At 40.7% G+C, this 18,065-nt stretch overlaps 1 protein-coding gene across 2 annotated transcripts; it reads right to left on the minus strand.

Moving 5' to 3' along the window:
• Positions 1-8,525: 8,525 nt before the first annotated feature.
• LOC143473715 (aquaporin-10-like) lies at positions 8,526-17,748 on the minus strand. 2 transcript variants are annotated; one of them, XM_076970823.1, is made up of 6 exons: positions 17,607-17,748; positions 15,791-16,070; positions 14,296-14,433; positions 13,983-14,101; positions 13,630-13,847; positions 8,526-9,943 (listed from the first exon to the last, which is right to left on the minus strand). In XM_076970823.1, exons 2-6 carry the CDS (start codon positions 16,059-16,061, stop codon positions 9,733-9,735), a joined length of 957 nt encoding a protein of 318 aa, XP_076826938.1. In that variant the 5' UTR covers positions 16,062-16,070; positions 17,607-17,748; the 3' UTR covers positions 8,526-9,732. The 2 variants fall into 2 exon arrangements, with proteins under 2 accessions (XP_076826938.1, XP_076826939.1); XM_076970824.1 differs by lacking the exon at positions 17,607-17,748 and adding an exon at positions 16,439-17,250.
• Positions 17,749-18,065: the final 317 nt, after the last annotated feature.

An 18,065-nucleotide genomic window follows, 5' to 3' on the forward strand; every position in this document is an offset into this window, starting at 1 on the left:
GGTGACATATTAGGTGTTTGATTAATTTCTAGAAAAAAATCTATCTGTGAGGAAACAAAATCTAAAAAATGTTTATCTGAAAGTAAAAGTGAGTTAAGCCGCCATGGTCTATAAACTGGTTTCATGGCTGGGAAATTAAGCTTCAATCTATGATTCAGATTCAGATTCAGATTTATTGGTCATACATTGTACAAGTACAAGATGAAATGCTTTTCTGCTCAGGGCCCAGTGTTAAAGCACCAGAAAACCAGAGCGGCGGCAGCGTAACGCAGCGTACAAACGCAGACGCGCCACCCTCACAGGCAAGGAGAAACAGAGATAACACAGCGGCTGTGTTGTTGTTGTTTTGTGATGTCGTGTACGCCCCTCAGGTGGGCGGAGCCCGTGATCCGTTCCCACCTGATGGTCGTTTGTCTGTCTATATATGTCTTGTCGTCGTACCAGTTGACCGCTGGTCATTATATCCTTAATTTGGAGATAGTGCACGGGTTTTAGGTTTGCACACTTTCTATTAAACCATCATTTTTCACTGAGACTTGGCGTGATCGCTTCCTTTTCGTTGCTTTGACTTGAAGTCGAAAATCACTGGGGCATTGAATGTGGTCCCAGAGATGACAGGTGCTGTGACCTTGCTGTTCTGATCAGCTGTGATGTTCTGCGTGAGCCAAGGAGTGCTGGAAGCAGGAGATGTAGTGGAAGAGGCACCGGCATCAACTTGAACTGAATGAAAGAAAGAGTAACACAGAGAAATAATTGTTGATTGCATTTCATGCCTTTAAAGCAGTTGTAATTGAGTAATTGATTCCACTGCTCTGAGGATTTTTGTCAAAAACCTAAATATACTTAAACAGTAAACAAAAAGGACATAATATTGACTAGTGGTGGGGTGACGCATCGACGTAATCGACTACAAAAATATGTCGATTTGCAAAAACGTGCGTCGACGCGCCACAAAGATGGCCACGCCCACTAAAAACATGGCTTTCTCTAGGGAGCATGCAGCGGCTAAAAAAACTTGCACACGAGCATCTAAAATTTGGGAGTATTCTGGACAGAGACCGGACAACGTGGTGCTATGTAAGCTTTGCAAAATGGAGATGGCTTATCACAGCAGCACGATTGCTATGCACGAGCACCTGAATCGCAAGCATCCCGGAACACTTCATCAAGATAGCAGCGAAACACCACCGTAAGTTCTGTTTTTAGGTAATCGTAAATTGGCACATTCACATTCACACAGTTGTTTTGCTAACTCTCTATATCGGCACGTGTTAAAACGTAATTTCTGCACTGTTGCTGTTATGGTAACATACTATAGTTATGCAAGATTGTTATTTGGTCATTTTATATTTTTCTGTCTACTTTAATGGCCGCATAGCGGTAAGAGAATAGCTTAAACTAACATTATAGCCTGTCAATGCAGACACGGTTTCGTCTTGTTTATCTTTCTAGTGTTATATCGATGTACAATTACATTTACCCATGATTACCGCAACTATTCAATTAATTGATTCATCGAAAAATCGGCTAGAAAATAATCGTTAGGTGCAGCCCTAATATTGACAGACATTACCATTACAAAAAAATATAATCAAGGCTGTCACGTTGAGGACCCCGGCCCCTCCCTTTTGGGCGTGTGTTTACGTAGTCCGCGTCTATTCGTCTACGTCAGTGGATCTACGTGGTTGTGGTTTAGTCCTGTGATAATCTGTCCCACCTGTGGCTCGTCTCGTCATCACACGGGGCTTATGTGGTTTGTCTATTTAATGTGCGCTCGCGCAGTGTCCTGTGCTCGTCGTTGTCTAAAGTGTACACGTCTCTGTGTGTTTTCCATGTTCCACGTGCGCTGTATTGCGCAATATTTGTAGAATTAAAAGTGACGTCTGTCGCAACCAAGGATTCGTGTCTCATCCTTCTCGCCAGCGCCAGGGTCACAAAGGCATTAGGAAAGAGGAGATTAGAGGGAAGGAAGACTACTCCTATTTTTGTGTGTGTTTTAATTATTATTTATTAATGCATTCATTATTATTGGCAATGGAAAAATTATTATTGGCAATGGAAAAATATTTTGTTTTTATTGTATTTAAATGTTGAGAGTTTTACAGAGTGTGGGACAGAGGGGGGAAGGGAATTCCAGAATGAGAGAGCACATCTCGAGAAGGCACCATAACCGTAAGGGAAAAGTGGGTTTACAATATCAGAAAGCTTATTAAGATTATTAAGAACTTTGTAAGTAAGCAGGAGTATTTTGTATTTTAGACTGAATTTGGTATTTAACAGGGAGCCAGTGAAGATGTTGAGGAACGGGCGAAATATAATTATGAGAGAGTTCGGGTGAGAAGATGAGCAGATCTTTATGAACTGAGAGCAAATTAAAGAAAGTTACATGACAGGGAGTTATATCAACAATAGAGGGAGTGAAAGGAGCGAAGGGGTTAGTTTTATAGCTATACGGTCAGTTTTTTAAAGACATGGGTTTGAACCAATCAGCATAAATTTTTGTTGTATCTGTTTTGAACCTAAAGAAATTGCACTTCATGCAGCACTGTTCTATCAACACATCACACAACACTGTTTTATTGTTTCAGACTTGTGTATTTGTCTTGGTTTGCACTGCTGCATAGAGAATACTGTCCACTGTGAACTGTATGGGTCTGTTGTTTTAGTTTTATGTACAGCTAAGCACCTTTTGAAGAATGTACAGTGTGATGTTTATGTGAGAGGTAAACCTGATTTGACTTGATGAAATGCATGTTTCATTTCATTGGTTAGATTACCCCAGATTCATTTGGTTCAACAGGATTTGTTTATGGAAAACACTAAATCTCTAGTGGTGTGGTATTGGAGTGTCATATGCAGAACATTGTCTTACCGTCTGATAGCCGTTTCTTCAGTTCATCAGCGATATTATTATGTTGGATGTTCCGGAGGATTCTAACAGTGATATTCCCAGCTTCTGAGAGGCCATACTGACCCACCATGAAGTCCACGACATCTGTTTGCCCGGCTTTCTCCAATTTACCCTTGGATATTGGACAAAAACCCTTCGCCACGCCATTTGTCAGATGCCATTTAAAGCTCTTGAATTCTTCTTCCAGCAGTTCATTGAGAGAATCCAGGATAAGCACGGGAACACTGCCCATTTTGTGTCACTGAGGGGAAAGTTGGGATAGGAGTTAAAACTAAAACTGATAGACAGATATGTAGACTGGGCAAAATGAACTTTACTTGAAAATAATCATAGGTATTACAATTTGAAAATCCGAAAGGATCGCTTAATGAACGGAAATGACCACAAATATATTAGATACATAGGCTCAAGGTGTGTTGTGTAGGCCTATATGTTTTGCAATAAGCCGTATAGTCACCTATAGTGCACATGTTCGTTAAATATTTTTCAAATAAAGGAGCGCATTTCAAGGATACGAACTGAAAACCAAATCTATGTGTTCTGAAATATATAGAGATGTAAAACTGTTTAACAAATGTAACTTCGAGTTTTAGATTACTTAACCTGCAGCTACGCTATAGCGACGTATAATCTTTCAAACTTTGATACTTTTCAAACTTAGAGGTTTGATATTTACACAAAAACACTAGCTATAGTTAAATGCAACTTTAAGTAGCATAATACACGACCTAAAGCATCTTACCCTTAAACTATTTCTTATTTCAAAACAAGTCAATCCTCCACCCTCCACCGATAATACTGGTGTCTTTCCTTTTGTTTCTAGATTAGTTTCACTTTCTCTAACTTCCTCCTTTTAGTTCTTGAGGTACAGTAAACGTGCATAGGCTTTGCGTAATGCTTATTCTGAACAGAAAATAATGTATGCAGAAACATTTTGCAGCTAAAATACATATCCATTATATTATGCATGAGTATCCTTCATGTGGAATGTTACGACTTCGGCGCAATTTTTTATCTCTTCAATCTTGTTGCCTACGTGTAAAACATATTTTTATGTAGTATTCGGTGGTCCTCTTGTAGACTGTGACGATACACCCGCGTGTTAATCTCATCAGGGAGCAGTGGCGTGCACACATAGACATCAGGTGGTGCTAAAGCACCACCAACTCTGCCCTTTATCAACGAAAGTGCCCTTTTGAAACTTCGGGTTTTTTTTTTTTTACTATTATTATTATCATTTTACCGAGGTCAGTTTGAAATGATCTTTTGGAAACCTGAGCGATTAAAAACAATGCTCTGAAATGCGCCACCACCTCGCACACACCCGACCTCTCTCTTGTCACACCAGATGCGCTGCAGCAGTAGTTCAGTTCAGCGAGTGGAAGGAACCGTCTTCAGCACAGCACGCACGGTCACAGATAGACTTCTTCTCCCATGCCCCACCAGCCAGGTCACATACACATCAAGCCAAATCGTACCGTTTGCCATTTAACACATAGATTTGCAAACTCTACCTTAATTATTTGTATGTGGACGTCCTCACGTTATCTATCATTGATTTGGGCTAGAGCGACTACTTTATCAGATGACCAGTCGGCTAAAATGCTTAGTAGTTTGGTGCTGTATGAGACATTTTACTGCACAACAAAATGATTTCACGTTGGGCTTAAGCTGAACGTCTTCTGTTGTATAGGTTTTGGTAGGCAACATACATTAACACATTCATTTGTGAAAGAAGAAACGGGAAGTTCCCCATTACCTGTGAAAAATGCCCATCTGCATTCATGTAATGACAAGTAGCCTATAACTCCTTCTCCTACTTTACAGTCTTTTTACTGTCTTAATTGTAGGCCTATATTGATTGACTAATTGCAAAATATGTGCAACAAGGCCTGCAGACAGTGGATGGTAAACAGAAGTTAACTGAAGGACATGACTGTATATAGTTAATATTGGATATGAATTTTATCAGTCGGCTGCGTGACTTTTTTCCATTGAAAACTCACGTTTAGAGATTAGAATTTTTTTTATAATGAAGTGTTCCACGTGCGCTAAAAAGTGCCCTTCACCACAATGCAGAAACATTCAGATGCTGGTGTGGTGGAAAATCTAACATTTTCCTCGATGCTATGCTTTATTTAGTATATGTTAATATGTTAATTTAGTATATGTTTATTTAGTGTGTTAATCATAGGGCACTGAAGCCATCAGTACCTGGTATGGCTCAGTAGGCCTTAGAATTTTACTGTCTTTCCCCTGGACGTCATCGGCCCATTCCCGCGACATGATGACTTCGCTCTTATCCATACTGAAGGCACCAGCTGGTCTCTTAGTCTCTATCTTGGAAGTGGGCACGTCGGCTCTCAGACCATCACATAAATCATGTGTGAATTATGCCAAGTTTATTCAATCATATTCATTTAATCACCTCATGTTCACCTCATGCTCATAGATAATTAGTATAAAAGATGAGAGTTCCAAGGGGGGAATTAGCTCTCTTTTGCAAATGCCTTGTATGTCTGTTAATGGAGATGTCTAGATTAACCCATACTTGCTTAATAAATTCATTTTACTTTATTACCTTACCCAACTGCTTCTAACTTTTATTGTGCTCACCATTTAAGGGTTACAGAATTTCAACCACACTGGCATGGACACAAGTGAAATGATGGCTGTAGTTGGTCTTGAATAAGAATTACGGATGTGTGACTCATAAAATGACGAATCCAGTGACGTCATTTTAGATATCATTTTGATCCGTCAAATTGAAATTGAAGATATCTTGAATTGTTCTTCTTACTAGGTAGAATGTAAATGTAGATATCTTGAATTGTTATTCCAGATAGTCAAATTGTAATTGTTACTAGTCAAAACTAATATTTAGATATCCAGAATGTAATTACAGATAATCAGTCGAAGCCCATTTTATGTTAAAACGGCCTTCCATAGCTGTCCTCCTTGGTCCCGAGTCGCATAACCATGTATTCTTCCGCCGTGCACACCAAACACCAAGTTCCGTTTACGACGCAGAACCACTTAGGTCCAAACAAGGCTTTATACAGTAAATGGGAGATGTGTAGTAACCACGAAAAATCGTAACTCAGGAACCTCGTAATCTCACCATCATGCTCGGACTGCAGGTTGGGCAAACAGTTGGAATAGAAGGGAGTGTGTATATGGGGCAGCAAAGTGTGGAGTATGATGATGTCACCCTACGTGACAATTAAATGTGTTTTATACACACACTATGTTTTATACACGCACTCCTTTATAATCGTGTGTCCTGTCATCAATAGATTAAAATAAATACTGCGTCCTGCTTTAAAAACGTGATTTGAATATCTGTCACGTGCTGCATGCCGGCGGGATGTTGGACACGTCCCCACGCAGCGCGATGCTAGCGACTCGGCGACGGAGAGTAGGGGTGGGCGATACTCGGAATTTTGGTATCGATACGATACTGATACGATACTGGTCAGTATCGCCGATACCGATACCGATACTTCCAAACTGTTTGGGGGGCGATACTTTTTACTTGAAATTATAATCCATTAATATAATAATTTATATTAAATTATATATATTTTTGCTGATGCTGGTCCAGCGTGTGGCGTGCCAGTGATTATGCCTCGTGCCAATGGTGGCACGCGTGCCATAGGTTGCCAACCCCTGCTGTAGACGGTCAACCAGTTTCAGCTGTGGAAAATTCAATTAAAACAGGCGAATACACCACAATTAAGCCAGCTACAGGAAAGTCTGATGTATGGAAGTCATATTCCATTGTAATTAATGGAGAGGGAAATCGGCTTGTTGTGATTGATATCAGAAAGTGTTGGTGTACGTCACCTGACGGCATGTGTTTGGACTGTGGTAAGAAATGGGACAGCGCGATCCATCGCTATATTGCAGTTTTAATAAATATATAAGAATATTTCAAGTACTAAATCTAATTAATTCAATTCATATTAGGATTGCGGGCGGGGGGCGACAGAAATGTGTATGTGGCGGGCGGGTGCGGGATTAAAACAAGCGATTTTTTGGCCGGTGCGGGCGGGAGCGGGACTAAAACAAGCAGGTGCGTGCGGGAGCGGGATTAAAACAAGCAATTTTTTGGCGGGAGCGGGCGGGAGCGGGATTAAAACAAGCGGGAGCGGGCGGGAGCGGGATTAAAAAAGCAGTCCCGCGCAGACCTCTAAACTGCAGCAAAAGAATCAATATTTTCGCCGTGGTATTGATCAGATACCGATCCTCACCTTTGTATCAATACTATCGATATAAATATCGATCCGCCCACCCCTAACGGAGAGCGATTTTATCACTTTCGGTGTGAATGCACAGTAAATTGTTGAGCAGGGGGGTGGGGGGGTTGTGGAACGTAAGTTGTTGAGAGGGGGGGTGGCGAACGTAAAATTGACACAGATTAAGTGTTATATCGCCGGTGGTTGGCGCCAGAGCTAGGGAACTAGTAACTTATTGAATCATATATGTGGATCTGAGGTAAATAAACTGGATTTTTTTTTCGGCGTGAGATATCGGAAGTGTGGCGTGAGAGCGTGTGAAAACGGTCAAATACGTGTGTCTCACGCTCAATGCGTGAGAGTTGGCAACCCTGTGTCTGTTGCCAACCAGAGGAGCTATACACAGGGGCTTTGCACACAAAAGTGTGCGGCATGAAGTCAGGTCGGTCCAGGGTCACAACGAGAAGGCAGAGTCTGAAAGGTACCAAAGGGTTAGGCTGAGGGAGAGGTCTACGAGGGAAACAGAAGTCAGAACACGGGCAGGCAATGGAATCAATAGAACACTCGGTATGCGGCATGAAAACGGCAATACTTCGCAATCAGGACGCATTACTTCCGCCTTTAAGTAATTGAGGAGGGGCTGGAAGAAACGAGAGACAGGTGTGCAGCTAATGATCTGGAGGAGGGTTATGTGTTTTTCTTGACACTCAGTCAGTCAGTCTGTCTTTTTAAGAAAAGGAGGTGATGAAATGCCCACAGAGGCAACAACTGATCTAGCGACGTTTCAACTTCACACGACCTACACAGCCTCATAAACCATTACGGGTTCACATGAAACCCGACAGACAGTACTTATTGTCTTATGCATTGTATAAAATTGTAACATAGTCGAAAAATATTTCTTACGGATATAACGTTTACTATCTAATCAGAGCAAAAACAACATACCTAAAACAACAAACCTAAAACATAAAGAAACATCGGTACAATTTTTGCGATCTTGTACAATTTTCCATGTGATATTTTGTTTTTGTTCCTCCTTAATGTCCTCTAATGACAAGCTCTGGGGCAATCTGTTGTGGTGGGTTTGTAAGCTTAACCATGGCCAACAGTGTTTGGATGTTTATGTTCCTGTTAATAATCTTAGAGAAGTGCAGCTGTCTCTGCCTGCTCACTCCACAGCTTAAACTGCTCAGGCTTTGCCTATAGAGCTCATAATGGATTTGAAGTTTAGTTTTTCTCCTCTAATATTCTGTTTTCAGAATATATTAACCTCATTATATTTTGCCATGGTGTTGTCTGTTTGCTGAAGGTTTTCTTGTTTCTTCTTGTCTTCTTGACATCAATGCTGCCACTCAATGATAAAGCATCCTAGATTTAACCATGAATGGGCATCTTTAATTGAAATTAATGAAAATCTGGACATTAAAGCATACACACATTGGGGAAACAGCAAAAGTGATGAGATAGAATTTTTTTTCATACTGTTATTAAAAGGAAAATCAATCAAAATAACAAAAGCTGCAGGTTGATGGCAGCAACTGTAGAAAGTGCAAATGGTGCAACTGTGAGGAGTGGAAACGGTGCAACTGTGAGTGGAAATGGTGCAACTGTGAGGAGTGGAAACGGTGCAACTGTGAGTGGAAATGGTGCAACTGTGAAGAGTGGAAATGCTGCGACTGTGAGGAGTGGAAATGGAGTGAGTACAAACTGTGCACTGGAATATTTGTTGATGTCTTCCACCATGGGGGCCAGCAGATAGAGCCAGTGACAGGTTGAACATGTTGGTGAAGACCTGGGCCAAATGTCCAGTTCGTGAGAGGGGGGTGGTGCTGCTGAGGGGGTGGGGAGGAATGTGGTGTCAGCAGGTGGTCTTTAAGGCTCCCAATTAACTTGTACTAATCTAATAAACTGTTTAAGCAGTTCACACTGATATTGTGTATGTACAGTGTTGAATACAATTTAAATAAATACAGCATGAATGTAGATTGCACTCCAACTTCCAGATATGATTTCTGCATTAATTGTTGATTACCCACAGACATTACAGCTTGTTTTATGTCATGTGCTTCAAAATGGTATTGATATGTATATTATATATATAAATACATGATACATTCAACATTATTCCCTCATAGAAAAATGAGCAGTGTGTGACTGTTCAGTATGATACATTGTTTGCAAATATAAATAAATATACAATTTACATGACATAGAAAAGTGTATAAAAGCTTTAATTTAATTTAACGGGGTGGAACGTGACAAAAAAATATGGGGATGATGATAAGGCTTGATAAAAAAGCCAGATTTTTATCCTTCTGTTTGTGCATAGGGTGATTCAGAATTGTTTAAACACAATTTCTAACAAAGTTTTGGTAAGCAGGTTAAGCAAGTATACATGTATTTGCAAAAAAATTGAATATGGTTTCATATTCCCATATCCCATATGGAGCTTTATGTATATTTGTGAAATATGCAGGTCTGACTGTAATAATTCTTTTTTGTGATGAATGAATAACCTGGCTAAAACACTGGAAAATGAGATAAAGTCTGAATGAGAAATGTCTGTGTTCACTATTTCCCCTACAGGTCAGCCATTTTGAAGTGAAGTCCTTCCTTGCCCTCCAGAACTTTTGTGTTAGTAGCTGTCATGATCTCTGGCGGTTCTTTGAACTCTGGGTCTATGTTGGGGTCAGGGAGGTGCCACTGGATGAAGACGACATACAAAAAGCAGCCTATCAGGCCTCCGATCATCGGGGCCACTAGAGGGACCCAGAAGAAGTAATCGAAGCACCTGGATGAGTTAAAGAGATGTGTGAGGGAACTTCATATAATAACACATAAATAGAAAATTACAATCACAGAATGACAAAGCATTTTTGCTTCTGCAACAGATGAAATACCTGAGATGGGCGGCAGGGTTTCCAACTCTCACGCATTGAAATCTAGTTTATTTACCTCTGATCCATATCTATGATTCAATGAGTTACTAGTTCGCTCTGGCGCCAACCACTGGCGAACGATCGATCGCGATATAATACTTAATTTGTGTCCATTTTACACCGCCCCGGTAACAATTTACCATTCACCGCACACACACCACCCCCCCACCCCGTCAACTTATGTTCACCGCCACCCCCTTCAGGTTAAAATCTCACTCCAAGTGATCTTGATAAGTTGGCAACCCTGGAGCAGTTTGGGCCTTTACTTTAATATTGAACTTTGTCGGCATTGCACAAAATGTAACAGTACTCATTATTGTAATCATACCCTAGATAAAAATTTTAAGCTGGGTATTGATGTAGCCAAAATACGCTCCCGCAATCCGCAGCAATCTCCGACCACTATCTGGTCTCTTTTGAGCTACATCTTAACCTGAATACCCGCTTGTCTGCTCGCCATTGTATAAAGCGTTTCATAAATTCATCAACTGCAAAACAGTTTGTTGAAACACTCCCAGACTTAACTACTTCAGCTTACTCACCATCAGATACAGAGGAGTCAGACAGTCTAGGTAATAGTATGGATAGGCCAGAATTCAAGATACCATTGATTCAGACTACTACTAAACTACAGGAGTCAATGTCATTACCTAGTGTTTTACAAGTTAGATGTTTGCCAAGAAGCACAAATAACCATAGACAGACATACAATTTAAGAACAATGGCAACTGGTACCAGCTGAGTTAGTGCTCTGGTAAGAACTCAACAAACAGGTGAGTCTTCAGTCTACGCCTGAAGATAGCAATAGACTCTGCAGTCCTAGCAGCTAATGGAAGATCGTTCCACCATCTTGGAGCCAGGACGGAGAATAGTCTGGAGCTTTGTCTTCCATGAGACTTTAAGCATGGAGTTTCGAGTCGAGCCAAGCTTCGCTGTATGGATCGGCTTTTTACCATGGACATCATGTAGGGAGGGGCCAGTCCATTTTTGGCTTTGTAAGCAAGCATCAAGGTTTTATATCTTGTGCGTGCAGCCGCTACTGGAAGCCAGTGAAGAGAGCATAGCAGAGGAGTCACATGTTGAATACAAAAGGTCACTGACTAAAGCATACTTAGCCTCATTGATTGAGAGGCTAAGAATAATAAAAAAAAATTAATTGAGAATAATAAAAACAATCCTAGATTTCTTTTTAGTACTATTTATAAACTTACAAAAAATCAAACAGGTGCTGAACCTAGTAATGTTTTTATGGATTCATTTGATAATAAAGTATAGAATATTAGACAAAATATAAAACCTTTTAAAAAAAATATCTGGTCTGTCATCTGGTTTGGTTAATATTGAATGAAATTTTGCGTTAGGAGAAATCCTTGATGCTTTTCATCCACTCCCACAATCAGAATTAGAGAAAATTATTTAATCGTTAAATTATACTACTTGCACATTAGACTCAGTTCCTTCCCTCAAAATTAAGAGGTATTACCACTTGTGACCAAACCTTTTCTAATGGTAGTAAACTCATCCATTATAATAGGTCACATGCCCAAATCCTGTAAACTAGCGGTCATTAAACTTCTGATCAAGAAATCAAATCTTGATCCAGCTGTACTATCTAGATATAGACCCATTTCAAACATATAACTCCAAGATCATAGAAAAAGCTGTAGCGCAGCAATTACGCTTATATCTGCATAGGAATCACATATTTGAAAAGTTCCAATCTGGATTTAGGGCCCACCACAGTACTGAAACAGCACTAGTTAAAGTAACAAATCTCCTTCTTGCCTCAGATCAAGGCTATATATATCTCTATTAGTGCTTCTCAATCTTAGTGCAGCTTTCGACACAATAGATCACAGGATCCTGCTAGAACGGTTCGAAAACTTGGTTGGAATCTCTGGCACAGCCATTTCATGGATTAATTCTTACTTAGCCAATCGCTATCAGTTTGTAGAGCTAAATACTTTTCCCTCCAAATGCACAAACGTGAAATATGGAGTATGGAATATCTTAGGACCATTATTATTTACATTATACATGCTACCATTGGGCAGTTATAAACAAACAATAGTGTCAACTTTCACTGCTATGCAGATGACTCCCAACTTTACATATCAGCAAAACCTGATGACAAATCCAGTTTAGGAATAACTGAGACCTGTGTAAGAGATGTTAAATGCTGTCGCTAAACTTCCTCCACCTTAATGGTGACAAAACAGAGGTTCTCCTTCTGGGCCCAAAGGCCACAAGACAGAAAATACCAGATCTAATGTTAAATCTCACAGACTACCCCATTCCATCTCATACCGCATTAATCGACTCTGACCTATCATTTGATAAATATATAGATAAATAGATAATACTACTAGGATAGCTTTTCTACATCTCCACAACATTGCCAAGCTAAGAAATGCATTATCCCAGCATGATGCAGAAAAATCTGTACACACCTCCAGATTAGACTACTGTAACTCATTACTGTCAGGATGCTTAAATAGGAATCTAAATAAACCTCAAATAGTTCAAAATGCCACAGCCAGAGTTCTGATTAGAACTAGAAAATTCAATCATATCAGACCAGTCCTATCAGCCTTGTATTGGCTCCCAGTTCAATTCTGTATTGATTAAAAAATTCTTCTACTGACTTATAAAGCAATGCATGGGCTTGGTCCTGACTACCTCCAGGAACTTATTTCCTATTATGAACCCCCACGTCCTCCAAGATCACAGGGTGCTGGCCTCTTATTAGTTCCGACAGTTAATAAGGTAACAGCAGGGGGAAGAGCCTTTTCTTATAAGACCCCTCCAACTATGGAATAAGCTTTCGGGACTCTTACAAAGTCTAGGTTTCAAACTTACTTATTTAGTTTAGCATTTGGTAATTAATGTGCCCCCTTCGATAAAGGTACAGATCCAGGGGTTCAGGGGTGAAGGGTTTTATGATAACCTGGGGCACTGGTACTGTCATCCTGTCACTGCACGTGATCACTCAAGTTTGTTGACAGTGCAGTGGGTGGATGCCAATGTCTCAGGATGCTCCCAAGTCTGTGTTAACTTCTGGTTCTGCACTTTAGCTAGGCTGTAATAATTTAATGCCAGAGTTGCTGGCATTCCATACACTCCATACACTCCATTGCTGTCCCACATTGTCCTACAGAGCTAATTGTCCCTCTTTTCTTTTTCCAAATGGCTGCCCTCCTACCCAAGAAATACTGAGATGAGGAGAGATGAGCCTTTCCTGCTATCCACCCTGGACCAGCCACCTCCTGCCAAACTATCTATGGTGAAGGATCAACACTCTGGCCTGGCCCCTCTCACCACCCCGAATTCTCCCCTGCTATTGCTGTATCTCCGCAGCCCTGGACTACTATTACTGACCATCAAGACGTTTAGGACTGAATAAGAATTAAATAGAGAACACTTTTCTTTGTTTATGTATCTCTCTAGTTGTTGTTATGTTGATCCAAACACAGCACATCGAAAACAGACCACACAACAGCCACACGGAACAGAGATCGGTGTTCTGGCAAACACTCACGTAAAGACCTCAGTACCCCAGCCTGCTGTGAGCGTGAAGAGATGTGGACCCAGGTCCCGGGCCGGATTTATGGCTCCCCCACAGTTGGAGGACATTGACATGGATATTCCCAGGACGACGGTCGCCACGATGGGTGGGAGCAGGGCATCAGGGGCAGGTCTGTTCCTCTGGTCACTCAGGGGCAGGATACACATCAAGAGTGTAGCAGTGCCGACCACCTGTCCCCCACAGCAGAGGAAGCAATGTTTACAACGCCACACAGAAGCTGCATGGCAAACTGCAAGCTTCTGGACTAAAGACTCTGGATAGTTTTATTTTATGAGGTCTGTCTGCAATGCTGGCACAGTGCTCACCTGGTCAAAGAAGTTGGTCTGCAGGGAAACTCCTTCAGTAGGGTATGTGGCGAAGATGGAGGCTGTTTCATTAGGGCCGAATGCAGTGAGAACCCCACCACTGTACTCCATAATGGCTTCTGTAGGAGAAAGGAAAGTAGCTCCAATAAGAACACTGACATATCACATTAAAGATAGATAAGAAGTGTTGTTAAGTGAAGCATAGAGTAATTTGCAGAATGTTGTGGTATGTTAGCACTTAGTTCTATGTAACACCAGTGTATTCAAAGCACAGGAGGAAATATCTTCCTGGTCTGGTTCCCTGTGGCCGCACCGTAGTACATGATGTAGACAACCGCAGAGGCCAGATAGGCACCCAGCACCTGAGACAGAGAGTAGGGCAGGAGCTTCTTCCAGTGCAGCTGACCCAACACGCAGAAACTTAGAGACACAGCAGGATTCGGGTGAGCGCCTGGAGGATAAAAAGAAGAACAAAGGTGAGGGAGAAAAACAGAGAAAAACAGATGAGCTGCCATGGACAACCGCAAAGCAGTTTCTCAATGGACACTGTTAGCATACTGTGTCTAACAGACACTTGGATGAAGCCAAATGAGCACATAGCTGTAAATGAAGCTCCTGACGCACAGCCATGTGAGACGCACAGCCACGTGAGACGCACAGTCACGTGAGACGCACAGCCACGTGAGGAGCACAGTCACGTGAGGCGCACATGCACGTGAGGCGCACTGTCACGTGAGATGCACAGTCACGTGAGACGCAGAACCAAGATTATTGTGAATCTCCCAGACTGATCACGTCTGACCTGATATCCTCAAACCCGTCAGAACTTGACCATATGACTAAACACTTAGAATCAGTATTTCACTGAGTAGTCAATGATTTTGCTCCTCTTAAAAATAAAAAAAAATTAGAGACCAAAAATTTGTACTGTGGTATAATGATCACATTCGCAATTTAAGATGGAACACTCATCACTGCTCAAACAGCTCACCTTGGCCATAATAGAAATGAACAAATCAGTCCTAGGCATTTATTAAGTACAACTCCACCATTAACAGGGAATAAGTCTGACACCTTTTGTATTTTAGACTGAATTTGGTATTTAACAGGGAGCCAGTGAAGATGTTGAGGAACGGGCGAAATATAATTATGAGAGAGTTCGGGTGAGAAGATGAGCAGATCTTTATGAACTGAGAGCAAATTAAAGAAAGTTACAGTAATCCAGGCGACAGGAGATAAAAGTGAATAAGAGCTTATGCCGTGGACTGATAGAGAATCTAATTTTGGCCCTGTTATGCAAATAAAAAATTAGATTTTAACTAGAGAATTAATGTGGTGTCTAAATAACAGAGTTGAATTGAAGACGATGCCCAAATTATGAACTATGTGACAGGGAGTTATATCAACAATAGAGGGAGTGAAAGGAGCGAAGGGGTTAGTTTTATAGCTATACGGTCAGTTTTTTAAAGACATGGGTTTGAACCAATCAGCATAAATTTTTGTTGTATCTGTTTTGAACCTAAAGAAATTGCACTTCATGCAGCATTGTTCTATCAACACATCACAAAACACTGTTTTATTGTTTCAGACTTGTTTATTTGTCTTGTTTTGCACTGCTGCATAGAGAATACTGTCCACTGTGAACTGTATGGGTCTGTTGTTTTAGTTTTATGTACAGCTAAGCACCTTTTGAAGAATGTACAGTGTGATGTTTATGTGACCAGGTAAACAAACAGGATTTGTTTATGGAAAACACTAAATCTCTAGTGGTGTGGTGTTGGAGTGTCATATGCAGAACATTGTCTTACCGTCTGATAGTCGTTTCTTCAGTTCATCAGCGATATTATTATGTTGGATGTTCCGGAGGATTCTAACAGTGATATTCCCAGCTTCTGAGAGGCCATACTGACCCACCATGAAGTCCACAACATCTGTTTGCCTGGCTTTCTCCAATTTACCCTTGGATATTGGACAAAAACCCTTCGCCACGCCATCTGTCAGCTGCCATTTAAAGCTCTTGAATTCTTCTTCCAGCAGTTCATTGAGAGAATCCAGGATAAGCACGGGAACACTGCCCATTTTGTGTCACTGAGGGGAAAGTTGGGATAGGAGTTAAAACTAAAACTGATAGACAGATATGTAGACTGGGCAAAATGAACTTTACTTGAAAATAATCATAGGTATTACAATTTGAAAATCCGAAAGGATCGCTTAATGAACGGAAATGACCACAAATATATTAGATACATAGGCTCAAGGTGTGTTGTGTAGGCCTTAGGGTGCCCGCCAAACCAATGTAAAAAATTAAAGTTGGCAATTTTGACTGTGGTACCCTCCCAAATTGTAGTGCCAGCTTTGTTTATAAACACTGCAAAGTTTCAGAGCTGTAGGTTAATATTTACTGGTGGCTCAACATGAATAAAGTTGATACTATATGGCGAAGACACTTATGGTACCTGAGTGAAGAATTAATCGCTCTTGCATTCTTTGATGGTGTGAACAGCAACATCAAAAGAAATATGATTACTGCCCTTCAGAAAGCCGGCTCTGATGAAACTAAGCCACCAAAACGGATCGAGATTGAACCTGGTGTCATTCCTGAAAAGGAACTCCAAGACTTTGGCACAAACAGAACAATATCATTCTTTCACACTCTTGGGTTGAATGCAGACTTCCTTACACAAGCAGATCCTGACACTTGGCAGAAATGTGACGACTTTCTACAAGCAAAGAAATATGTTGACAGTTTGGCCGTGGTAAATGATAGAGCAGAGCGAGCAGTAAAACTGATGCAGGACTTCAACACTTCCAATTACAACAAATGAAGATCAGAAACAGTATCTTCTGCAGGCAGTCTTGAGCCACAGAGCCAGATATCCCGTCGCCAGGAAATCATTGTTTGCAGAGCCTGGCAGTGTTGCAGATGACATTCAGCACTAGCAGTAGCAGCACAGCATCGCAGACTGCGTGAATTTTATAATTCTTTGGACTGGCTGTAGCATAAACTTAGTTAAAGCAGTTGTGAATTCACTTTAAAATAATACAATTTGAGTTGTGATTATATATGATAGTGCATTAATAATTTGACATTGGTTGATGAGACATAAAGTAAACATTAACTGCCCAGCACTAGCGGCTATCGTATATTAACCAATGTGTTAACTTTATACACATTGAGCCACCTTTAAATATTCAATAAAAATTTTGAAAAAATTACAGTGATTTACTATCATGCCATATAACAAACTGAGAGGGTACCACATGTGAAATTCAGAAGTTCGTTTTTGGCGGGCACCCTAGTAGGCCTATATGTTTTGCAATAAGCCGTATAGTCACCTATAGTGCACATGTTCGTTAAATATTTTTCAAATAAAGGAGCGCATTGCAAGGATACGAACTGAAAACCAAATCTATGTGTTCTGAAATATATAGAGATGTAAAACTGTTTAACAAATGTAACCACTTCGAGTTTTAGATTACTTAAACTGCAGCTACGCTATAGCGACGTATAATCTTTCAAACTTTGATACTTTTCAAACTTAGAGGTTTGATATTTACACAAAAACACTAGCTATAGTTAAATGCAACTTTAAGTAGCATAATACACGACCTAAAGCATCTTACCCTTAAACTATTTCTTATTTCAAAACAAGTGAATCCTCCACCCTCCACCGATAATACTGGTGTATTTCCTTTTGTTTCTAATTAGTTTCACTTTCTCTAACTTCCCTAACTTCCTCTTAGTTTTTTTAGCAGTTCCGGGCACACATAGACATCAGGTCTCTCTGCCCTTTATCAACGAAAGTGCCCTTTTGAAACTTCGTTTTGTTTTTTTTTTACTATTATTATTATCATTTTACCGAGGTCAGTTTGAAATGATCTTTTGGATTAAAAGACAATGCCCTGAAATGCTCCACCACCTCGCACACACCCGACCTCTCTCTTCCTTTGTCACACCAGATGCGCTGCAGCAGCAGTTCAGTTCAGCGAGTGGAAGGAAGCGTCTTCAGCACAGCACACACGGTCACAGATAGATTTCTTCTCCCATGCTCCACCAGCCAGGTCACATACACATCAAGCCAA

Source organism: Brachyhypopomus gauderio, chromosome 13 (genome assembly GCF_052324685.1).
Source record: "Brachyhypopomus gauderio isolate BG-103 chromosome 13, BGAUD_0.2, whole genome shotgun sequence".
Lineage (NCBI taxonomy): Eukaryota > Metazoa > Chordata > Actinopteri > Gymnotiformes > Hypopomidae > Brachyhypopomus > Brachyhypopomus gauderio.